The sequence below is a fragment of the Crocodylus siamensis genome, chromosome 5 (assembly GCF_052110815.1).
Source record: "Crocodylus siamensis isolate JL-2025a chromosome 5, ASM5211081v1, whole genome shotgun sequence".
Lineage (NCBI taxonomy): Eukaryota > Metazoa > Chordata > Crocodylia > Crocodylidae > Crocodylus > Crocodylus siamensis.
The window spans coordinates 40441781-40467950 of NC_143399.1; the positions used below are offsets into that span (position 1 = coordinate 40441781).

Consider the following 26170-nt stretch of genomic DNA (forward strand, 5'->3'; position numbering starts at 1 on the left):
ATGCACCCAGCCTGAGAGAAATTGATTTCTTTCCTTTTCGACAACTATAGTGGGACCCCTGCCAACCACGGTATGTTGGCCAGGGTGAGCTGAAACAGACAGTGCTTGGGGCACCTTTTCTAGCCCCTTCCTCATTCTAGGAGGTGAGAAGTGCGGTCCTAAATAGGGCTGCTCAGTCACTCAGGGGGCTGCCAAGTTCTACTGCTGCTTCTGTCCAGTAGAAAGTGACTCAAAGCCCTGAGCCACCTGTGTGTAGGTTTGTGGCTACGGCTTCCAGTGTATCCACACCTGCTACTTCTTTGTTGACCTGTCGCCACAGGGCTTGTGCTGGATATGAGTTGCGGGGGATTTCAATTTAAGCGAGGAAGAGTTGCGCAGCGTTAGCTTCACTCTGTCGTCTGAGCTAGTTGGTAACCAGTGGCAGGACAGTGTCAAGATGGCTGGAGATTGGCCCAGATGCAGCATATGATCAGGACATCTTTTGTGCCATCATGCCATCGGACCATACAAGGGTCTTATCTGCCCAATCAGCCGGAGTCAGACTTTGCATGCAGGGATAAGCATGTCCCTAACTCCCCAGAGGTCTAAGACCAGCCAGGCACCCTCACCTGGTTTGGCCTGCCCATCGAGGCAGTTTACCAGGAGGTGGCCACTGTCACATGCAGACAGCTACTTGGAGCCACAGGTAAGAGTTGAGTGCTAGCGAAGACCAACAAAGGAAGAGTGAGTCAGGCGAGTGCGATGTACTCTTTCTCTGGAGGTGCTACCTCTCCCAAACACCCAGAGGCATTTTAATTCACAGTAGCCTATTTTACTGTGCATTGAAGTGTCACATCAAAAACCATGCTTCTGTGCTAATGCGTAGTAAAAATAGGCTACTACGCATTAAGTATCACTAAAAAAGCATGCACTTTCGCTATTGCACAGTAGGGCAGCCTAATGCGCATTTAATACCTCACATTACAGGTATGAAATTTAATGCCCATTTGCACAAGTGCATTAATGAACGTGTAGATGCACCCATAGTTTTCTTCTTAGATGTGAAGCAGCCCACAGACCAAATCCCACCTCCTCCAAAGTGAATGTATGGTGGTTCAGTCCCTCCTTGTAGCTAAATTCCTCTCCCTTTTATCTGCTTCAGAATGATCTCCTTGGAAGTTGTTGAGCTCCAGCTATTTCAAGGTCCTGACAAAAATCTTTGTCTCCCTGCATAGAAGTCTTTTCTAGATCCTGTGTGCCCCCTGTTACACGTGCTCTCCTGGTGCCCCGATTGAAAGATCTGTGCTTCGTTAGTGGGTGCACGTGACTCTTCACAGAGCTGTGCATGTACAGTGATGAAACACTTCTCCCTGTATTTTCTGGGTTTTGTGTTGCTTGGGTTTTTTTAAGGTCAGACTTAGGCTCCTAAATTCAGTCAGGTGCTTACTTGGTGGAATAGATTCTGGCCCAGTTTTGGGCTCCACAATTCAAAAAGGATGTGGAGAAGCTTGAGAGAGTCCAGAGGAGAGCCACGCGCATGATCAGAGGTCAGCAAAACAGATATTACGATGACAGGCTGAGAGCCATGGGACTCTTTAGCCTGGAAAAGCGCAGGCTCAGGGGTGATCTGATGGCCACCTACAAGTTTATCAGGGGTGACCACCAGGATCTGGGGGAACATCTGTTCACCAGAGCGCCCCATGGGATGATGAGGTCGAATGGTCACAAACTCCTGCAAGACCGTTTCAGGCTGGACATAAGGAAGAATTTCTTTACTGTCCGAGCCCCCAAGGTCTGGAACAGTCTGCCAGCGGAGGTGGTTCAAGCGCCTACATTGAATACCTTCAAGAGTAAATTGGATGCTTATCTTGCTGGGATCCTATGACCCCAGCTGACTTCCTGCCCTTTGGGCAGGGGGCTGGACTCGATGATCTCCTGAGGTCCCTTCCAGCCCTAATGTCTATGAAATGTCTATGGAAAATCCCATGCTTAAGCTCTCCAGACTGGCTGCTGAGGAACAAAAGAAGGGTTTTGACAAATCCGAAGCGTGGGTTAGGCATGTACACCATACTTTATCCCAGCGCAAAGTGAGGCCCACCCACATCCAACGTTTGACTAAGCTCTGAGTGAGAAGTGCTTCTGTGTTCACTAGGCAGACTTGCAGTGCATGAATTGGTAAGAACCTGTTATGTAGTGTGGGGGTTTATTCCATTTATGTTTTCCAGCATTCATGCACTAACTGAAAGAACTGCTGTGAAAGTCAGGGTGGAAATCTTGGAAGAGCAAGCTTTCTTGTAGTATTTCCAGCACAGATTCTGGTCGCATTGGGCGGAGAACAACAAAATGGTTTTCCATTCTTTGAATAAATCTAAAAGTAGAAAGGTGGTTCAGTCTAAAAGTTCCCTGCATTGCTTTTCAGCCCCTAAATAGATTGATCCTGCTTTGAATTCTGCTTTGATTTTGGATTCAGCTTTCTAAGATTTTACTCATCCCATTTATTTTGCCACTGGTGTAGATTGTATTTTATGGGAAGGAGAATATTAATAAGGAAAAGCATGAAAGAAATGTTTCAAGCATTATGTGTACAAAAGTAATTGAATCTGTGTCACTTGAGTTCATGTTTATTTAGTTAGTGAGACAGGAAATGATAGAGAAATGAAATCATAAAGGTCAATTCCCCAATGTTTTTTCATAATGCCTTGTTTACCTAAAATGCTCAATGAGCAACCATTATATATTCAACAAGAGCAAGAATACCATTTCAGAGGGGACTGCTGCAGAGTTTGCCCTGTTGCTTAATTGAAAAAGAAAATGTCTTCAGGGTTTTATTGCAGTTTGACAGGCCAAGTCAGTTGGTTGTCTTCCTATTTGGGGGCAAACAGTGTAGATGGCATTTACTCAGGAACATACTGTACAAGAAGGGGTAGAAAATGAGTCATGTATTAATTTGGCTACATATCGGGTGTTTCAGATGCAATGCCAGGGTCATTACATGAAATTGTTTTTCCATGTAGCTGTTGGGCACACTATATAAAATCCACAAAGCAGGGCAAAAAAATCCATAAGATTCGCTGCCAATATAGGTATAATTCCACATGAAACTAAATTCTGTTCTCGGAGCCGCAGGGTGGATCTTACTATCGATATTACCACCTCTAGACATGAACTTAACCATAGATGCCAAAACAGCAGTATAAATATACTCTCCTGACATGTATAGCCTTCCATGTACCTCACAGGCACATTACGTTGTGCTTATGGCTGTTTTGAAGATCCAGGAGCAGAATTTTGTTCTAACTTTTGACATTGCCTTCATCATTTCTGTAATAAGTTCTGGTTGTACCACACATCCTAATTCTAGGCATGAATCCAACTACCTTGTCTTAATTTTTAAAAAATTATAAATTTAAGGTTACATAATTATTTTTAATATTACGTTCTAGGTGGCAAGTACATCTTTACAATTGTCTTGTGGCTGACAGGCCAGTTTTAGTAACTGTGGTAGCTTTTTGTTACTGTAGAGATATGAAGCATAATTACATAATGAGATCACCCTGAAATACTTACAGAGTACAAAGGGACCATGGAGCAAATGAGGGAGGTTGCACATGTGTGTTTTGTCTTGAGAAAACTAGTAGAGAAAACCTAGAGATTAAGAAAAATTAAGGGCAAATGGCAAGAGCACTTTTCTCTGTGTGGGTTGCCAGCCCCAGGGCGGCTGTAGTCAGCTGGCTGATAGGGCAGTGGGCCCAGCTTCTGTGCCCTGGCTCTAGCCATTTTGCAGACATATTTCTTCCCCTCCTTCTCACTGTCCTCTTTGCCTTTGGGCTTGATTCTAGCACTTCCTTCTCTGAAGTACATCCCTTGACTCATAGAAGGTCATACAGAGGATTGCATGGCACTTTGGAAGAAGGCCAGTTAGGAGCAATTGAATGGCAGTGCCACAGTATGAAATAAATAAATTAGAATTAAATGCGTTTCCTTTCATCCCTTTCTGCAAGGCCAGAAACATTTAAGGAAGAGCTTTCCAGATCTCCAATTGTCCTCACGCAACAGCATGAAATGTCTCTCTCCATCCAATCCTGAACATGTGGTTTAACTCAAGGGTTAGCAACATACAACCCAAAGTTTGAATCTGGCCCGCCAAGCTGCTGGATCCAGTCTGCAGAACTGGAGGGCTTTGTTAGTGCTTGCACTGTGGCCCAAGAACAAGGAGCTGTGCCATGACTGGAGTTTCCAGCTGTGCCCATGCTACTTCCACTTTTCCCCACCTTTCCTGCTCCAGTTTTGATACTGGCTGGGTGGTTTTGGCCATGCATTAGTGGCGGGGAGTCTTTTCCTATGTGCAAGGACCAGGTAGGTGAGGGTGGTACCCATACTGCTGCTGCTACTCCCAGCTCTGTGGCTGTGGTACAAGCGCAGTTTCCATTTCATGGAGAGCTGTGCTGGGGCCAAGCATCTACAAATTGTGTCCATGCTGCCACTGCTTGTCTTCCCTACAGCTCCAGCACAGCCACAAGTTCCAACTCGTGATGAGCTGCACTCAGGTTGGGGGGGCGCAAAGATAAACAGTGACAATGCAGGTTCAGTTTACAGATGCTCAGTTCCAGTGCAGCTCCCTATGGGCTGGAAGCTGTGCTCACACTCAGCGGAGGAATGTAGGGCTGGGAGAAGCAGTGGTAGTGTAGACACAGCTCCCCGTTGCCTGGCCCCAACATGTACACAGGGAAAGCCCCCTGTCACTGGTGCACCACTAAAAGCACCCAGCCTGTATTGGACAGAGCCAAATTGTTCTGACCCACAGTTTGTAGAAGGTGCTGGCCTCCAATTTAGCTATTCATAACTTTGATAGGCCTCAAATGCAGAGATCCCCATATTCCACAACACAAAGGGGAAATCAATAACACTTAGGCCTAGAGTATTTTATACACTCTCATCTGTTTCCTGGGATTGGTAGTTGGGTAAAAGAATAGGAACATTGTCTGAAAAAGACCCACAAGCTGTGAATCCATGGACCGAGTAAGAAAATTGCTCAATTTTGTCAATCCCGGTCTCAAAAGCTTTTCAGGCTTTTATGTTAACAATTTCTCCCCCCAGTGTTTATATCACGGCTGTTGCCCAAATTATGTTCTCAGTGATTTCCCCCAGTAGTGGCCACATGTTTCTTCCAGTAGCATCTAATACTTCCCATTTCCAGTCATCAGCTGGTGTTTAGTGTTGCTGCATGTTTCTAAATAACCACTTCATTTGACTCCAGAGGCGGTTGCATTTCAATGGTGGGTTGAATTATTCTAGTGCCTACTTTGGAAATTCTTTCATTGTCTCTCAGAAAAGAAGGTACTATGTAAATAAGAAAAAAGATGATGCAGAAAGCATGTAGAAAGTGTAAAACTGATTTGAGGTTTCTTTGGGCGTGCATATTATAAACCTCTTTTGAAGTTCTAACATGCCTTTTCTCACAGTTCAGGAATAAAACTCACTCCTTCCTTCATTTGGTTATGTTAACAGTTCAGGAAAGGATTTAATCATGTGGGATACCTATACACATGCCCAGGACATGCTCCAACGCATTCTAACTAGCATGCCAATTAGCACTCTCCAGCAGCCTCAGCATCATGTATTCATCATCCCTGTGCTTCAAAATGATGGCGGGGCGCTTTAACTAAAGCTCACCAAACAAGCTTTAGTTGAAGTACGTCCGGTGCCATTTTGAACTGCAGGATGCTGAATGCACAAGACACTGTGCACACTTTAATTAGAGCTGTTCCCAAGAACCGTTCTAGTTAAAGCACCCTCCCCCCCTTCCCCAGCATGTGTAAAGACACCTATGCTGTCCCATACTGACTTGGAGCCAAAGACATGATTTTATTAATATATTCAGCTCAAGTTTTCTCTCCAGGCATAGAGGTCAACCTAGGATTCTTACCTGTGGGTCCTGTAACCCACACTCTAAAAACCTCTCTACTTTGCCTTTTGAATGCAGACATCTGTTTCACCAGGTCAGCAGAACCTGCTCATTTCTCTAAATCCAACAGGTTCAACACCTACGTACAGGGTGCTTTCCTGAAACACTGCCAGCCTTTTACAAGCCCCATGACATTTCTTAGGGGCTGGAGTACTGAAAGCTGTCTGCCTTTATTATGGTCCTTTTCATTTTGAGTCTGTATGTCTGTAAATGGGAGGGAGGCCAGAGAGGCATCCATTCCCTCTCAGAGCCATCACCTTTATCTTAAAGCTATAAGGCCAGATCCTGTTCCACTTATTAGGCAACTAAGTATTATCCTATTCTACCCTGCTTCAGTCCCTGAAAATCCATTTGTACCACACCATCATAGCTTTAAGAAAAGCCACAAAAAAGAAGCAAGGAAGAAGAGGACCCACCCAGTTGCATGTCAACAGGTTTTCAGGGACTTGAGCAAGGAAACAGGATCTCAATCAGGTGCCTAAGAGGTAGGCAAACATACATTCTAGCAGCTTTAAAAGGGGAGAAAGAGCTGCTGCTACCGACTTTGTAGCAGCCAATGGGCACATCTATGCATGCTTTAATGCACCATTGTTTCTGCATATTAAGTTCCATACCTCTACTAGGATGTACTAACTAAATGCACAGTATCTGGCACTACTGCGCAGTAGTGCCAGACCTGGTCTTTTCATAACACTTAATGCATTCTACTATGCAGTAGTTTTTTTGGTAGCTTACCAAGTTTAAATGGTCATTTTGCAGCACATTTATAAGGTTGTTGGTTGGGGTTTTTTAAAATAACTAGCAAATCCATTGGGTTATAGAGATCCATGTAGGGGAGGATTTAATTCATGAGGGTCAGAAATTTAATGGAGATGGTGTTAAAATAACCTTTTACAAGTGAAGACAGATCACAACACACAAATAAATGATGTTATTTTATGTAAGCAAGTAAGCAAATAAGACGGGTGGAAAATTCAGTGCATCCTTTGGAGCCTTTCCAGCCTATAAAGGCAGCTGGACTACCGTATTTTTGGACATATAGCCCACACACTAATATAACCCACACCAATGTATAACCCGTGAAAAATTGTATTTTCGTGAATAGTCCATGTATAGACCACACCCATGTATTCCCCGCACCTGATAGTGCGGGCTCTGCTGGGCACAGCTGCCGGAGCTAATGGATGCTAATTGCTGCAGGGGAGGGGAGGGGAGGGGAGGGATGAGGAGCTGTGAGCCCCACTCCCTGCTGTTGCCAGCTGCACTCAAGCGCAGGCTCTGCTGGGCACAACCGCCGGAGCTAGAGCTGGAGCCAGCTAAAAGTGGTGCAGGGGAGGGGAGGGATGAGGAGCTGCAAGCAGGGGGGGAGGCAGCCCCACTCCCTGCCACCAGCCACGCTCAATCCCACTGGGGCTCGCTGCTGCCATGACATCAGCCTGCGGGCGGGGATGGGCTATGCTGTTCTAAAGACTCTGCATAACCCGCACCCTTGTATAGCCCGCACCCATCCATCAAGTTTGTTAAAAGGTGTATAGCCCGTGGACTAGTCCTTACTTTAGTGGTAAGCAAAATACAGAGATAGTGGGTGACTTAACAGGTAAATATTGCAAGGAAAAGAGGGCATGCAAGGTCACAGTGGCCTGTCTACGTGTGCGTTTACACTGGCTTAAATTTACTGCACAGTAAGTAACTGCACAGTAATCAGAAGTAGGCCAGCATCTACATGTGCAAGCATTAAAGTGCATTAATTGTGTATATGCAGTGACTTGGGACTAAAATTAATGAACATCATTAAAATGCCCTTTAAACACATGTAGTAGCACACAGTGTTACTACACAGCAAGGCATCTACACGTGCATTACTGTGCAGTAACTAATCGGGCGTAAATTGATACCTGCATGTCTCAAGTATCAAATTTATGCTCAAGTCGGCATAAGTCGGCATATTTACTGCTCAATACGGGCGTACACATGTAGGTGTGTGTCTGTATTGCTCAGTACTTTTGGTTACTCTGTAATAAGTGTGCACATGTAGATGCCCCCAGTGACATTATTAAACTGGAGTAATTCATGATGGCCATAGCACATAATCTAGCTCAGTCTAAAAAAGCCTCCAGGCACTTTTCCTTCTGTCTGCTCTAACTTCCCCAGGAACTCTGTGCCCTAGTATGGTACCTGAGATACAGCCCTTTAGTTTCAGGAGTCTCAGGCTCCCAAAAGCCCCATTTGATTTTCTCTTATTATTCAAATTAACACATTTGAGACCTTCAGCAATTATCATATTAATCAACTGTTACAATATCCCAGATTCCTTTATCTCATGCTGATGCACAGAATCTCCAAATCCATCAGTGTAATGCAGTCCCCAAAAGGTGGAGGGCAGAAGCTCCTTTGCAGGGTACAGCTAGCCTTTTCACCAGATTATGACAGGGAGCAAAGAGAAACTTAAGGATCAGATCATAATAACGGTAGCCAAAATTCAGCTGCTATGCCAGAGCTAACAGTCTTCTCTTCATGAAAAGGACTGTGATTCTTAGTGACCCATTCTCAACCTGGCATTAGGAGTAACTGTGCTGTCACAGGTGCCAACTCAGGCAAAATAATGTTTATTTAGATAGCATGTAGGTGTTTCTTGCAGGTGTCCCATGTCAAGCTGCAAGATCTAGCAGATGGCATGTATTGATTTCACCTGCAGCGGGTATGCCTGGCCCTGCAGATCTTTGGAAGGGCCATTATTATTGACATAATGCACTTTTCCAATGTAAGTGACACCACATTACACAGCAGCATTTCCCCTGTGAAGCATCCTCTCTGCCATGTCCATTTCCCCAGTGAATGGCTGCACCACAGAAGAGCATGAGAACCTTGCCGAAGTTCAAGGGATGACATGACATCCCCCACAAAGAATCCCTTCTTTTTCTATCCCTGTTTTCTATGGCCAGAGCAGGACTCTGGGAATTCAGTTTCCCAGTTGTTCTCATGCAGTGTTCCATTCCTGGGGAGGGTGGGAGCAAGCTTTGGGCTTGAGCACTCTGCATCTCCCTTACAGCTGCACTGGAGGCTGGAATGCAGTCTTTGCTCAAGTCCCCCAGCCAATAGTTTTTTTCCTCCTACCCAGAACATTATAAAAAATATTGATTTGGGGATCTGAAATTGGGGAAAATGGCTGGGCAAAGGATAGAGCCTGCACCACAGCACAGCGGTAAAAAGCTTCCATGGCTTAGGCTGCTTCTGTGCACTAGGCGGTTGCAACTAGGAGAGCACCTCAAACGCTGATTCCTTGGTCTACAGGGACAACCATCTTCCTATCTGTACTTATCCCCTGCTGCATATAACCCATTGCTCCCCCTACCTTCTCCCCAGAGCTCTGTTGACAGAGTCTGCCCTACAGACGGCTGAGAGCATAATGGCTACATGTAGACAGAATTTGGAAAAATGTAATCATGGCCTACCTTTGTCATCAAGGAAGGTTTATACCCTTTCTTTGGGATCACATAAAGGGTTAGAGCCCTTTTGCATTTTGTCTGAATTTTGCAGGGCAGCTACAGCCCCACAAATCTGCAATTTCCCAGGTGCCTTGCCTCACTCACACCTCCATTTCTGTTAGGGCACCATAATCTCTCCCTATTAAGCCCAAAGTAGAGCTTTTAAAAGAAGTCTTAAACCAAATAGAAAAAGAAAAAGTAGCCTTAATGTAAAGGGTTCACTAGAAAAATGCAACTTTAATGAGTGGTTTTGGATCTAAACTTTCATCAGCAGGGTCCATCCAGTCTGCATTTGCTGTGTGCTCATCAGGCATTGGCACAGTGCTTAGGTGTGGGAGGTACAGTCTGTGCTGGCCAATGTGAAAATGTAATCTACTGCTCCTTTTATTAATTAGGTGAGCTAGAACACTTGCACTTTTCAGCCACCTAAGGTTTGCTCATTCACACGGCTAAAGAATGCTTCAGGGATGAGTTGTAGCTTGTCCACACCCTGCTAACGTTTTGGTGGATCTACACCTGTTCCCTTTCCAAACCAAAACCACCCTTTCTAGTCTGTGAAATCTAGACGGGGACAGATGTATGGAGAGATGGGGGACAGTTTTTAAACTGGATTTAACTGGTGCATTGGGGTGCTTTGGAGTGACAAGCAGGAAAATCATACCAGTTTCTCATAATGTGGAAGTGCGTGGAGTGCATCTCTTTTTTGCTAGTTAGAGTACAGTTCTTTTCTAAGAAGCAGCTAATAAATAAATGGTGCTTTCTAACTCACTGCTGCTGTCCGTAAGCTACCCTGTGCTGATAAGGTGTGGAGCAGTGATGGAGGACATCACTGTAGGGATATCTCCTCAGAGGCTTGTTCCTCAGCAGATCCACCTCCTCTTCTTGCTCCCTGGCATAGAGGTGAAGCCAACATCCTAGTGCAGCCACCCTACCAACTCCCATTTTGGCTGATTTAGGGGGACGGAAAGAGTAAATAGGTGCTATGTTTGGTAGGTGCTAACTGCATTGCAGATGCTGCAGTTCTCAGCCCTTCATGCTCCACTGGATTCTCTGGACACCCTGAGACCAAGTCCCTGGCAGCAGGATTTAGATGGCCTCCTCAGCACCATCTTACCTTTCTACCCACTCAGAGCCCCAGAGAGGCAGAATGTGGAGATTTTAATGTGTTCACCTCTCCATTTCCAGACCAGCTTTGTCCAGCAATAAAAGTTAATAGTGCTGACAGTTCAGAAGCCAGTAGATATCTAAGCCAACAGCCTTTGTGCTGACCAGGGTGGTTCCTCTTCTCACAGCTGTTGGTAAAGCTGTCTGCAGAAGTCATTGCACTGGTTAGAGCTGGGTCAGGTTTCAGGCTTGCCATCAGCAGCAGCGGCTGGAGACTTTTCTGTCACATGCAGTTAGATTCTGGAGCACAAGAGAAGCAGCCTCAGAAACGAACCCGCACATGCTGGGCAGGGCCCACTTGCCAAGCCTAGTTTGAGCCCTGCTTCAGAGGCCAGGGCACATTTCACACCAGCCCTGTAATGCTGCCACTGCTACCCTAAGATGCTGCCCTGGCAGCAAAATGGCTTGGTTAATTGTGTTCAGTGATGGCTATGCAAACACCTTTACAGTAGCAGCCTTGCAGAGATATCAGCAAAGACCTACTCTGAAGGCATTTGGCATGAGCCAGGGGAAATGGGGATGGTTGAAAAGGAAAGAAGTCCACTTGAGTCTTGGAGTCCCGGCATCATCTGCCGAGTTGGCAGTCCCTCCAGTGTGTTAGGGGCCATGAACCACCGCTCCAGTTTCTGGGGTGAGTACAGCTCAGCCAAACCCAGTGATATGGCCCATTATTTGTGTTCGTGGAGGCACGCTAGAAGACCTGGAAAGGAACAGTCCAATTTACAGGTACACTCAAGGTCCGATTTAACCAGTCTTGGGGACAGTTAAGTTTTACCATGTAGGTAAGATGGTGGAAATCAGTTTGTTTGGAGCAGACTCAAAACAGAACCCTGCTTTGCAAAGTAATTTGGTTCCAAGTATTTCTTTCTCCCTTGCCTGAAGTAATCCAGCCTAGCAGGCAAATCTGTCCCCTTTGTAAATATTTTAGAAATGCTTACACGTTCTTGGAGCATATGTATTTTTAGTTTGTGTAGCTATTACAGAACCATTGGTCTGTTTATAGACTTATTTGGTAGCGCATAGCAACTCTCCTGATGGAAAGAAACATTGTCCAGACGTACTGGACTGTGTAGCAAAGACTGCTCAGTATAGACGTGTCCGAAGCTTTGCATAACTAACAGGCAGAAGGGCTGCCCACGAGGTCTGTTTGAGCACTGTGTTGCCAGTTCAACATTTCAGCTGTCAGATGCCTGCTCCCACCCTCAGTGGAACTTATATTGCTCCAAACTGCCACCCAGCCTAGGAGTGTCACTCCACTGTGAGATAGCATCTGCCCAGTGGGTGGAAAATAGCTAGTTGTGCAGTGAGAGAGCAGGAACTTTGCATGCGTAGCACCAGGCAGCCAGTGGCTGGGAATGTGGAATAGCTCTTTTATGGCATTTTAGGTTTCTTGCAGCTCATAACTGGACTTGCAAGAGGTGCACTGAGTGCTAGCAAATATTGTTGTTTTCCAGTTTGGAATCACATCAATATTTCCAACTACAAAATAAACCTAGCTGTTGCTAAGCATGCTTCACCTACCACTTTCCAACATAAAAGGTATCTCTATCCTCTAGTGAAACAGTTTCTGAAAGATCCTAAAAGATAGTCATAACCTGAATGTGGCCTTGACCAAGTAGTGGCAAGTAGTACTGTAATGGTATATTCACCTTATATTACTTCCCACAAGGTGGGTTAGCATTTCAAATGGAAATTGGATGGGTGATCTCCCTTCCTGTGTTTCTCTGTAGTTTTCTATAGGCAACCAGGTTACGTTGCAGACATTTAAGTATGGGATTTTCAGAAGCGTTCAGCCTTGGCTTTAATGCTAATCTTGTTGAAGTCAGTGATAAAGCTGTCCCTTTCTATATTGGGAGCAGAGCTCAAGCAGCACAGCCGACTTTTGGAAGTCCCACCCTAAAAAAATAGTCTGTAGATCAGTGCTGGTCAGTCAGGATAACCTTGCAATGCTTTCATGGGTGCCATGGGGTGTCACACAATGTTAGCACTGTAAGGTGTGCATGCATGATCCACAAAATAAAGACAGAGATTTCAAGCAGGAATGTATAGTGTTAAAACACTGGGACTGTTGTGAACTTTCGTAGAAGAATTACTCTGTTATTTTTCTATAGTCAAAAAAGGAGTGAGAGCTAACAGCTGGTATTTTCCAAGGGGTGTATTGACTCTAACAAGGGGTGCCTACAGATTCTACAGGCAATTCTGTGGCAAGGGGATATTAGTATTATTATTATATGGCACATATAATTTATATGGCACATCTGAATCATGTTCTTCTGTTTTATAAGTTATTTTTGTCTTTTATTGTAACTACCCAGAACCTTTAATGAGAAGCATATAAATCCAGTAAATATATAAATTTGCTATTAAAAAAGTGTTTGGTTAAGCAACGCTAACAATTTGTTAGATGCAATGTAGAATGGCAATTCAGCATGAAAGTAGGCTAGAGCCATTTTAAAACTGTTCTGAAATTTAATTTTGAGGTTTAGCAGCACAAAAGCCTATATGTTATGTAGTGTAAAGAAGAGCAGTAAATCTATTTATAAATCTAGCCGCCTTTACAGGAGATGTGTTCCATTGTTTCACCTATGTAATCCTCCAAAGCTATCAGTCAGAGTTAACACAGGCCCATAAACAGAAGTAATTCAAGCTCTATGCTTTTCTGAATGTTACTTAACTGAGAGGCAGCCAAATTTAATGCAGAATGGAAATGCCAAACCTACGTATAGCAACAACACTGAGGCCTGGGACTTTCGGTCCTGCTACATTCTCGGGTACTCAAACTACAGGCTTCGCCCTCGGTGCAGTAGGTGTACAGGCAACCCCCTGCTTAATGCTCTTAAGTGGCTCCGGGAAAACCAAGCATTAAGTGAAACCCATTTCCCCATAGGCATTAATGTAAATAGAAATAATTGGTTACTGCCGCTTCTTACCATAGCTTCTCTCCATTGCCGCTGCCTCTCCCCACCCCTCCACCTGCCTGCTGGCTGCTCTGGCCCCGCACTCCTGCCGGCTCCGGGACCACAGGGCCCCACACTCACTGTTCCTCCCTGCCACTGCTTCTCCCCACCCCCCACCCGCCAGCTGCTCCAGCACCAGGCGCCAGCCCGGGGCCCCTGCTCCTGCTGCCCTGCCCTGGGCCCCTGCTGGCCCTGGCCCTGGGGCACCAGTACGGACCCCGAGCTCATGCCTGCCCGCCCACTTGCTGCCACTCACTGTTGCTTGCCACCACTGCTGCTTTGCTGAGCACTATAACAAAACTGGCTCAGTGCTAAGTGAAATCAGGTATGAATTTTAAATGGGCGCTATAGCAAAATAGTACTAAGCAAAACTGCATTAAGTGAGGGTTTCTTGTAGGCTATTTGACAGGGAGAACAGTGGTGGCATGCATGCCTGACCCAATTAGGAATCAAGAAAAGGAGTGTTTGTCACCCTAGGTCACTTATAAGTAAGGGGGACTTGATAGCTCCAAAAATTAAGAACAGATTGACTTTTATTAGTAGATGTTTTGGATGGGGAATCCAGGAAAAAGATGACAAAGTTGAGATGGAAATACAAAGCTCCCGAGCGAGGGACTAACAATCGAGGGATGGGGGAGAGGAGGGGAACGCGACTAGGTTACATACCATACAATGTTAGCCAACTAAGCCCGGGGGCAGGGGGACGTGGGGGGGGGGGGGGGGGGGGGGTCCGCGACGCTGAGAGGGAAAGGAGATAGATACACACATACCCGTTACAGTGGTCCGCGATGTTGAAGGAAGTGGCTCGGAGTGAGCGTCTCAGTCCATAAAGTCCAATCGCGGGGGCCCTCTTCGGGTGGGGTGGGGTCGTCTGTGGCGGTGAAGTCCTCTCGAAGCGAAGCGGGGGGCGCGGTTCAGGCGGCGGCATCCTCCGGGTCCGGTCCGGCGGTGGCTGGTCTGGAGGGGTCGATGTACTGGGCGGTGGCCCGTGATGTGCTCCACGTAGATGTCGCAGGACCAGCGGATGGTGTCGGACACCATGAGGCAGCGCATCAGCTTGGCGTTGCAGCGGGAAACGCGGCTACTGCACAACTGCAGAGACCAAGTTGGCCCTCTTCGAGTTCCTGTACTAGTACCAAAGCTGTCCAGCGCATCCTCATGCTCAGTAGAGCTTCGGAAACATCACACAGGACTGGAGGGGGATTTGGGTTCTATTTTTCCTACAGTTCCATCTATTCCATTCTCCGGATGTCCCCCCATCTCAGTCCTATTGATCTGCTGGAGCTACAGAAGTGCTGTCCACCAGCTATCAGCTAGCCTAACCAAGCCCTCTCCTTCAGTTGCTCCCGTCATCAGCATCTCTTAGTGGCTAAGACCAGAGCAGTGGATCATACTAATAGGCAAGGTCACCAGATGTGAGCGTACCAAAAAGCTGTGCTAGCCACCTCTTCTCAGCCAAAGCTTTAGGAAGGCAGCAAGGATAGGGGCAGGCCAGCAGAAATACCAAAGACATTTTGCAAGCTGAAGAACTCATCTCACAAATGAGAACCTGCCACGTGAGCACAAACTAGGGACCCCTATAGTGCTCTTGCCCAGGAAGTACCAAGCACTTTATCTAGATGTTCTGCACCAGAGCCTGAGCTCTCAGCTGAGTAAGAGGCACAGCCAATCCCTAATCATAGTCCCTTAGCATTCAACTCAGAACCAGAGAGAAATCAGGCATTTTCCAATTCATTTTTGCAGGTGGGAGCTCTGATTCTCCTCACAGGCCAACAGCCTCACTGACTAGGTCATCTCCTGCTTTTCATTACAGCACCAGATGTATTTGCTCTAATGGTTTCTGCAGGTGGTGCTGGGCATGAGAGGGTGCAGCCCCAGTTGTGAGTTGTCAGCCAGAATCAAAGTTAATCCAGGAAAGCAGTAAAATTAGTAATGTATATTGCATGCATCTGATCCATACGTTTTCCATTACACAATCTTCCATCTCTGGGCACAGAGAGCAAACTCTTCTGACTGCTGCAGGGTTCCCAGTTCTAAAAGGCAATGATTGCTCGTCCCTTGAAATCTAATCTCTGTCCTTTGTCCCCAGTGACCTATCCCCAGACACACTGGCTTTATTCAGAACAACTAATGTGTCTCCCACTTTCAAACTCAAGTTGATAAGCAGCTGATCCAGTTTTATTCTGCAGCCAGCTCTATGCCTACCCTATCTGCAAACAAGTGAACTCCCCAGGTTGCAGTTCCTGGAAGTATGTAGACATTTGACAGTAAGGGGCTGGTGGTGGGCAGAGAGAGAACTTGTAGCCCCATGCAGACACACACAGAGATACCCATCTTAAGTTGTTATTTGTTCTTGCCTCTGTGCAAGAGTTTTCGCCTGAGTTTTAAATCAAAACATTATTCTAGAAGTGATCATCATATCCCCACAGGCAAACAAATGCATTTAGCACATGTATGAATAGGACTGTCCAAAACATTTGAGATGAGCCCCTCTCTGAGCCCCAGATGCAACCATACCAAGCTTTGGACAGACTGCTCAGCCTGCAGTATGCCAAGTAGGAATGCCCAAAAGTTTCATCTCTAGTAAATGTGAACTGTCCCAGGAGCAGTAGGGCTGCTGTATACAACTACCTGGCTTCAGAGCTGGAGTTTCTCAGCTAGGAGGCTGCCTATATACTATGAGTCTGTAGATTGATAAACCTGAAACAGCTGAGCTCCTTTCTACCCCACAGTCACAAAAGAGTCTAGCTCTAGACCAAGATCCTCTTCCACCTATTAGGTTCCCTGAATGAACAGAGGTGACTAAGTGTGATCTTATTCAACGCTGAGTGCCTGAAAAAGCATTAATGCAAAAGGTGAGTGGAATCTCCTCCTCCTTTCTGCATTTTCTGACTTAGTCTTAAGGCTAAGATGACAGCATGTAATAAAAATAGATGTGTTAACCATTCTTCAGAGACTCAAGGAAGGTGGAACGAGGGCTTGCATTGAGGTGTCCTAAGTTCTCCTAGGCCCCTAGTAGGTGGAATAGGATCTGACCCCAAGCAGTCTACTCCATTACTACTGCCGTGCAGTATGTAGCCAGCTGAATGGTAGATGGGCTCTGCCCCAGAGGTGGCTGCATGTGTGTACCTTTTAAAAGCTCTCTGGGATCAAAGGCACTCTGCAGGCAGTAGACAGTGTCATCATCTCCTCATTATAGCCTCATTTCAAACTGTTTTTCCACACTTGGATTTTGCAGTTCTGCACGTCAAACCTGTTAAACCATGTGTTAATGTTTTAGTGTTGATGTGTTACTGCACTGTCCTTTACAGACTGAACTGCAATAAATAATATGGCTGGGCGTAGCAACCAGATGGGAATATTAATGAGACAGAGTCAAGTAGCTTGAATTATTTTAACATTGTTTTAATCTGGTGAAGAAACTTTTCTGGATACTAACTATCCAGGGGATGGCAGGATTATTAAGCAACTTAAAACATGAAGTAAAAACAAATGCTTTCGATATTCTTAAATAGGCATTACTTTAAGTCAGTATTACCATTGTAGTACTTCAGGAGCAGCCACTCAATAATGAGCAGTATGCCATGCAAATGGAAATGATTACTGTGTACAGGTGAAAAAGCAAAAAAATAGCGAGCACTGTGTTCATTTCTGACGTCGCTAAATTCACATGGAAGGACTGGCTGTGTTGTAACTGCAAATGGACCAATTTAAATGCTTCGTTATGTGTAAGTGTGAGACTCGACACAGGCAGCTGGGCCAGGTTGTGACTCTAGCACAATGTGTGTGTGTGTGTGTGTGTGTGCGCGCGCGTCCCTCTACCATCCTGCCAGAGCTGCCCCCCTCACGTACAGTGCAGCACTCGATGTGATTGCAATATGACTTCATTGGGAAGGGACCGGGGCTTGGAAGAATTTTCTCATGGAGTGGTATCTGTCTCTAAATGCAGTGATAAGGTCAGAGGAAGCAGAATTACTACAATCAGTGGATTAGTCTTCCACTGTCCAAGGCATAGACCAGATACTTTTTGTTTGTATATACCAAGAAGACTGTTGAAGCACTTTGGGTGTCACTGGCGGGTGTGCAGGTTAGTTGGTTTGCACCAATAAGCCGCCCTTCCTTCTTTAGCATTTGATTGCATTGTGTGGAAGGCATTTTCCAGGGATCATTCCTGCTCACCTCAATGTCTCAAGGCAGGGACTGTATTCTGAGTTGAAACCATAAGCAGTGCTGCAGATAAAGTGCTTCTATCCTCCTCATGTCCTACTCTCCCTGAGGGGTAGTGATTGCAAACTTAGTGCCTTTTGACAGCAGCTTTCTTGTGATGTTGACGCTGACCCTTTCTTTTGTAGAGAATGTAATTAATGGACCGGACTATGAGGTCATGATGCAAATAGACTGCGAAGTGATGGACACCAGGATTCTGCACATCAAGAGTTCATCTATACCTCCCTACCTGCGAGAACAACAAAGAAATCAGACTGATACCCTCTACAGCTCTTCTCCCATTGTCCCAGAGGCAGCCCACACCATAAGAGCACTTGTTGAATCACTGCAGTAGCACCTAAGCACTTCAGAACTGCGGTCACCAGACCTCAAAAGGAAGCAAGCTCATGTGGTATTACAATTACACCCCTCCTCACCATTGCTGCTATGGGGTAAAGAGCTGGGCATTGCTCAGCACCATGAATCAGCTGCCTGATCTAGCCCTTCTATAGTCTGGCAGTACCTGGGATCCTGGCATCTGGAAGACTCTGCCGGAATATTACTCCAGCTATGACATTACCCCTTGAATGTAACCTTTCACCAGAGCCCTTTCCTGCATGGTCTCCTCAGCTTGGGCAGTGTTTAAGCCTTTGGTGCTTCTTAACTGGTCTCTTTCCCTGTCAGATTGAATTTGTCAGTGAGGTGTTCCAGGGCGGTGTTTGACTCCACAACAGGACTGGCTGCCCTGTCAAAGAGGAAGCTGCTATCACAGAAAGGACAGAGCAGGAGGAGGAAGGAAACTGGTTAGGAAGATACCAATCTCAGGGAGAGACAGTGTGGTCACAAAGTCAGCACTAAAGAGAGGGCCTAACCTGCAGCTCACATGCTGCGCAGTCTCAAGTAACTCAGTCGTTGTGTTTCAGCACTCCTGTGAGTAAAATGGAGGGTGATCCATGTCTTGCAAGTTGAGGCAGGTGGCTACAAGGCTCGGTCAGATAATCTTCAGAGGGCTCTGGGATACATACTGGGAAGACTGAAGCTCTCACCTACAGTATTGATTTGGTCACATTTAAACACCTCCACCGACCAGATGGAAGAGTGGATAAAGTTAAGTGCCAGGAGCTGAGAAAAGGAGGAGTACACTAGAAGCTGACACTGCATGCCGCATCCCTTTAGTAAGAGAGCTGCAGATTTCTGTCTGGAACGGTGCAGCGTGACCAGGCCTACAAGAGGTCTCGGGAAAGCATTGACTAGCATTGCAGTCCCTTTAAAACCACTAACCACGGTGAAACTGGAAGGTTCCATTTTGATCGTCCCGTCTGATCTGCTGAACACAGGCCATAGCGCAGGAGCCATTTCCACCATCTAATAGATGTCACCATTGCAAACTCTCCGCCTGGATGTCGTGATCCCATTACATCCAGTTCTATCCATGTCATCTATCCCACCCCATACAGCTTCTGCATGCCCAAGCCACTCCTAGCACTGCCTGATACCCCCCCACTGGTGGAAGGGAAGTTCTGCCCCCAAGTTCCTGCCTGGGGAAACGTGCTGATGTCCTGTGGGAACTGGTTAGTGTTTCATAAACACTGAGCAGGTTCCCTCAGCTCACTGAGTGCCCTTTGTGCCCCAGCCAAGTACAGTCTCCTTTGATTATTCAATCTCTGAAGAAAGCAAAAATATGTACTGTTTAATATTTATGGACACACGCGCGCACACACAAAAGACAAATTTGGGAAAAACGCACAAAATTTTTCCACAGCAAGGCTCCTTGTGGTCCCCGCATGAGCCACAACATACCACCGCTGCACCTGTGCCTTGAGGTACACCATTAATGCAGCTCTAGAGCTCAAGAGTGGTATGCTTGCAGTGCACAGTTCATTGCTCACCACAGGCAGCTGTCCTGGTATAGGTCATTAGTTCAGAAGCATGCTTGTCCTTGACCTTCCCCTCTTTCTCTCCTCCTCCCCCTGTCCCCTGCCTCCACAGAGAAGTCGCATCTGGAGAGTCTTAACTGATACAGAAGTTGGCCTGAGCAAGAGTGGTCCTGTGCATGGGACCCAGACCTCCCCACTGTGCAGGCAAAGTCATCTCCCAGGCCTTTGAGTGCATGGACTCACTGCAGTGTTTGTCAGTACAGTTCAGTGTACCATCCAGGAGAGCTTGGCCCTGATCTCAATGAGGAAACCTAGTGGAACAAACCAAACAGTTGGACGAGCCATTATGAGATGTGACTTTTCTAGGAATTATGCATGTGATAGGATGTGAAGCAGTCGCAAACTGCATTTCAGCTTGCAGTACAGACAGCTGAAAAAAGATCAGGTAGCAGTGGCAGAGAAATGCCAGCATACATGCAGCAGGGAGGGGGCCCTGTCTGCCAGTTTCTGAGTTACCAACAGAGGTAAACTTCCCCATAAAAGGCAGTCACCATCTTGTATAAAACAGTGGCCTCTTCTCCAGCACTTCAGATGAGTGTGTGATGGGATCCCTTATTGCTTACAAATGAGAAGGCCTGGAATGGCAGTGAATCTGTATGATGTATATTCCAGTAGCTCCTAGACCTTGTCCAAAGCCCACCAGCCCCTCCAGCTGTGTGACTGGTAGAGCTGAGGGGATTAATTTGACAAGAGGCTGCACTTTGTTCCTATTTAAGTGGAGTCTTGCAGTTTTGCTAGGCCTCTTAAGAAAGCACATCCTTGCCCTTTCAAGTTTCCTTTTACATTTTAGGATTTTTTTTGGACGTTGAGGAGTATGCCAGAATGGGCCACCAGGGAAGTCTTCTATAAACTGACTCAGCTGTAATCCCATCTCCGGAGAGAACCTGCTAGCACGTACATGATGGGGGTGCAGTGCAGCCACCTTCTAGGCCATGGGCCTCTTAGTACTGCAAGCACTGATGCAGACTGTCTGCAGGCTGCCCCCTGAGGGTGGATACTCCAGCAGTTCCTGAGGAGTATCTCTTTAAAGAGTTTCTTTTGCCATCACATGAGTCTTCTTTCACCAGTATTCTTCCCAAGCAAAATGGTCAATGAGGTCAGGTGCATGGCAGGCAGAAGTGCTTTCATGAAACAGGTGTACACTTCTGAGGATTGACCTGTGCTCTTTGGTGATATTTAAGTGTCTTAGTTATGAAACTTGTGTTGAGATCATCTGTCTGGCTGCCACACTTGGACTGGAAATCACACTGCAAAAGGCAGTGTTCCTCGATATCTGGCAAGAACACCAGGAGCCTGGCTAGTCATTAATGTTTAATCAGAGAAACCACAGTATTCAAAAGATTAGTCTGGGCCTCTGGATCCTAACCAGTTTGTGTTCGTTTGGGGAGACACTTAAGGTAGAAAAACCATGGTGTCATCCTGCTTAGAAACAGACTGTCCCTGGGTTACTAATACCTCAGCTTATTACTGTGAACTCTTTGCAAACATCCATTTTCCTCAACACTCTGGGTGCACCTACATGAGACGCCACTGCGCAGTAGCATTGGCAGGAACTAACCATGATGTGCTGTTGTTGTGCAGTAGTAACGAGCTACTGCACAGTAGTGTCAGGAAACAAAAAAATGTGCAGGGATGCTACAGCATAGTAACAATTGTGCAATCCACCACTCATGTAGATGCAGCCTCTGTGTTCATCTCTGGCACCTTCACTCCTCCTGAATGGTGGAAGCCTTGTATTCTGTTCTGGTTCTCACACATACCAACTACCATCCAGGGGAGTGCCTGAATGATGACTTTCTACCTGCCAACTTGGCCAGCACTGAAGCTCCTATTTCTGTGACTACTTTAATTACCCTAGGATCTGTTTGACTTAAAGTACTTTTTAAATTTTTATTATAATATTTATATTACTTTTTTAAAAAACACTTTTTAATAAACTGAAATCTCAGCCGTGGACCCGAGGTGAATCAACACTGTCCACTTCACTCTCCTGTCACCAAGTCCCGAGCACAGATATGCAAACCAAAGGTTTGCCCTTGCTCGTGCTCTCTGAGACAGAGCAAGATTTCAGCATGGACTGCTGATTTTATTTTTTGGTAATGAATTCAATCTGTTCTTTCCCTGTTAGTACAAAAGAATAACAGCTTTGACTTGCTAAACAAATTCCCTTTCCTTCCCACTACACAGTGTCTGAAATACTTGACTGCGTTTTTTTTAGTTGTTAGGAAATACCATCTACCCCTTAGAAACACAAACAGCTGGGTCAACAAGAAAAAAACCCCAACTTGCAAAAATTTGCCTTTTGCAACAATTCTGAAAAGCTCCACCCTCTGCCACGTATTCAAATGAGAGCTGCAAAAGCCCCAGTGTCCTGAAGATTAGCACTGCTGGGAAGCATCAAGGACTACAAGAAGACTTGGCTGGAGTTTTTGCACTAGTTGTACATCCCTGGCTCTGGTCCATCCTGAACACAGACCATGCCACACAATGGTAAGCATGCCTGTGCCCCGTATACAGGCTCATAGATCCTTTCTGCTAGCACTGGTAGGATCACCTAGGGCAGGCTCCCTCAGCAATACTATGAAATGGCAACCAGGATTTCTGTACAGTACTTAGAGATGCGTGTGCTGGCTAGGCACTGATGCTGGCTGCCTGCACCGTGCACATCTGTATAGCAGTAGCTTCAGAACATACCCTGGGGTCTCAATCCTGCAGCCAGCTCCACAGGCAGGTCCTGGAAGCCATGTGGTCCCCACTAAAGCTGAAGAAGGAGGTCCCCACAAGAGACAGTGCAGCACATGTAAAAAAATAAACAACAACCCAAAAAACCACCTTGTAAAAGGGACACTACAGCACCAGAGCTGTTTTTATCCAATCACTTTCTGTGTTCTAAGGGTCTAAAAGTATGTTGGAAGGCAGAGGTTTGGGCTAGGGACAGCATCTTTTCTTCTTTAAATGATCCCCAAATGGAGAGAGAAACTCATTTTATTTGATGCTTGTCAATCAGGCTTTGTGTCCTGTCAAGGGAAGAAATAAAGTGATTTATAAAATTCAACTTGCTTTGGGTATTTTTGTCTCTCACACAGGAGAGGAGAGAAAAGTTTCAGTTCCTACTGCCATTGTCACACTGACAACACAAGCCAGCATCCCAGAGTGTTTCCCAGCCCAACACAAGTGCTGTCTTATGGGCAGTGAGCCCACTGTGCCCTCCCCTCCATGCTGCCATGCTCCAAAGACTCTGGCCACCACAGCAACAGGAACAATGTTGGGGAGTGCAACCAAGTGAGCATCCATAGACCGTATGTTAATCCCTTGGGGTCACCAGTTGGATACCCTGGAATTAAAACATTATAAGAAACATATTAAAGGTCAGTATAACTTGGGGGGCAGGGCACCAGGCCAGGCACCCACTTAGATGAGGCACCAGAACAGCAGCTCCCCCAAGGAGTCTGGTGCTGCAGCGGTCCCACACCATGACTCTGGTAGCAGCAGCTGTGTGCAAGGACTCTGGGCTGCCACTACAGAAGCAGCACCAACAGGCAGATCGCTGCATCATTAACACTTGGGGATTCTGAGACCCTGACACACATACTTCACACCACCACCCCAGTTCTCTGATGCTTGGAAACCCCACCCCTGCAAATTTTGCCCAGGGTGTAAAAGCTACTAGTTATGCCTCTGCGATTAGGACCAGCCACTGCATTTGTCCCTGGACAAGTTTCCCCCCAAGTCCTGAACAGAAATAGCCTGGGACCAGTGAGTACATGCACTGCCCTTCCAGTGTTTAGTGACAGCTGACTTCAGGGTCCCTGGGATAAATTGTTGGTACTTCTTATCCTAGGAACCTTTTTAGGGTTTATCCCAGCATAACAGACATAGACGTCTAAACAATTGCACTTTGTCCTGGGATAAAATGGTTTAGCCCAGGACAAATGTGACATCTGTTTGTAGCCTTTCAACCAGGGGTGAGGAAAATAGATCCATCCCAGCAGCCTCTGCCCACCTCACTGTAGCCAGTTTCCATGGAGACCCCAGAAGTGGGGCCAGGGTTTCCATGGACACCAGCCAGAGCAGCACTGGCAGGCGCCTGGCTGGGCAGGGAGCTGCTCTGGGGCCAGGGTCAGGATCTTGCAGCAGTGACAATGGGGGCCAGAGCCAGGGCAGAGCTGCAATCCACTGCCCACATGCCCAGGGCGGAGGAATGTAAGCAACTGGTTGCGACTCTGCCCCTGCTCTGGACCATGCTGTCACCACTGCAAAATCCCAGCCCCAAAGCAACACCCTGCCCAGCCACATGCCGTGCCAGTGCAACTTGGGCCAGTGTCTGTGGAAACCTTGGCCCCGTGTTGTCACAGCCCCACTGCTTCTGGGTTTCTATGGAAAAAAATCCACAGGGGCAGGGGCTGCTGCGAAATGGAGTCTACCACAGGCCCAATTCAGCCATGAGCCGGATTTTGCTTTAGATGGACAATGGTCTGTAGGATCTGGGGACAAAAGGCTTCCTCCAAGGAGATGTGCCACCTCTGTTTACACCCTGAAACTCAGGCTCCAGCTTGCAGTGATGCCCTAAAGGCCCAGGGAGGGTGGGAGAGGCAAAGCTGAGCTCTGCAAGTCAACTAGCCAGCTTTTCCGCTTCCCTCTGCTGCCATTGGGCTGCTCTTGTGGGAATCTTTCAGGGTGAAAGGTCTGCTCAGGGAAAAGAAAGGAAGCAGAGTCTGTTTCCCAGCTCAGCCTGTGGTTAGAGAAGCCAGCAGCTTGGTTACCACACCCCACCTCCCCCTGATTAAATTGATTTGCAAACTGGCAATTACAGGAAAAAAAAGGTTGCACAAACGAAAGACTCATCAGCACTCAAATGTAGGAAAGGGGAAGATCAAGAGGATATCTAAAAAGTACATTGGCTTGAAGACATTGCCTCAGGCCAAGGGGGCACTCTTAGCATATGGACACAGGTTTTTGAGAGACGAACACTTTGGAAGCATCTACACGTACATGTCAATGCACATTAGCCTATGTAACCCCATGTGTCCCTCACCCTCACTGCCCAAGCATTTACTTTAATGTCCAATAAACCAATGGGTTTATTTATTATACTCAACTATATACAGAAAAGAAATGATTAATCAAGAGAAGGAAAAAAAATTATTATAAATAAAATAGTAAGACCAACAATTTGAATAGAATTTACAACTGCAACCATATATGACTATTCCACCACACTAGGTGGTCCCACTTGCATCAAACAACCTCAATGATTCCATTCATCTGGTTATAACACTTTAAAACTGTCCCCTCTGTCCCCCCCAGCAATTTTTTTCTCCAGTTAATAATTGCAAATTCTCTGATTAAAAACCCTAAATTCATGATAAAAATTAAAGGTCCCCCACAGCCCCTCCCAGTGCTGATGCCCCTCACTCCCCCCCCCCCCCCCAGTCTCAGCAGCATTCCTGGTGTCCCTTGCAACCGCCCCGCAGACACAGACACTGACACCCACCCCAGTAGGTAATTGTATGGGGAGAAGGGGCGGGCAGGGGGAGGGAAAGGGAAGGTGCTGGGGTGGGGGTAGATCAAGAAATTGGGAGCGTGACTCTTTGCAGGCAAGTGATGCGGGGCGGAGTGTGGTGGTGCCCGCCATGTGTGGGCCGTACACATGCCGTCCAGCCAGCTGCCCACAGCTCTGGGCACAGCTCCGCGGTGGCAGCAGGAGGTTTTGGAGGCAGCAGCCATCACCGCCATCACGGGCCTCCAGGTAAGCGCAGCAACCACTGCTTGTGAGCTCCCCCGTGCCCCTATCCCTTGCCCTGGCTGCAGAGCCGGCTATAGAGCTGTGCTCCGGCCGCATGCCAGCCTCCCTCTCCCCCTCCCCTGGGCAGCTGGCCAGGTGGCATGTGGGTGGCCTGCACATGGCGGGCACCACCACACTGCGCCCCACATCGCTTGCCCGCAAAGCCTCCAGAGAGGAGCATCCCTGCCCTCACCCCCTGGCCCCGCTCCCAGCTGAGAAGGACGAGTGTGAGCCTGAGTCCGCCTTGGCTGCCTCAGAGGCTCAGGCCCCCCCGCCCCCCCACCTCCAGCCAGGTTCCCGCCCTTTCTGCAATCCACTCTTGCAGGCTGGAGCTGGGCCAGCCTGCAAGAGCTCTGCAAAAGTGGAGAATCTGCAGATTTCTCTGCTAAAAAGGGAAATCCGTGTTTTCTCCAATAAAAACAGGGAATCCATGGTTTTCTCTGTTTTCCGTGGGAAACAGAAAACCCAGATCCCTGCTGACCAGCCAGCTTCTCCCAGCTCCCAGCTAGCTTACCAACCCCTCTCCTTTCCCTGGGTACCTGTGTCCCTGATTACACACCTCCAACCCCAGGTGGGGAATCAGCTTCTCCTGGGATGACTCAGACTCTCCTCTGTCCTGACGTCTGCCCCCCAGCAAGCCTCAGCTCCGTTCCCCCTGCCTGGGGGGAAGGAGGGGAATCTCTGCCCCTCTC

General features: G+C 47.0%; 1 protein-coding gene across 1 annotated transcript in view; it reads left to right on the top strand.

Moving 5' to 3' along the window:
* The window catches only part of ATF6 (activating transcription factor 6), a 177491-nt gene extending 154743 nt beyond the window's left edge, over nt 1-22748 (top strand). The window contains exon 16 of the mRNA XM_090048719.1: nt 17903-22748. Within this exon, the coding sequence (XP_089904845.1) occupies nt 17903-18111 (209 nt within the window). The 3' untranslated portion in view covers nt 18112-22748. The remainder of the gene's footprint in view (nt 1-17902) is intronic.
* Nucleotides 22749-26170: the final 3422 nt, after the last annotated feature.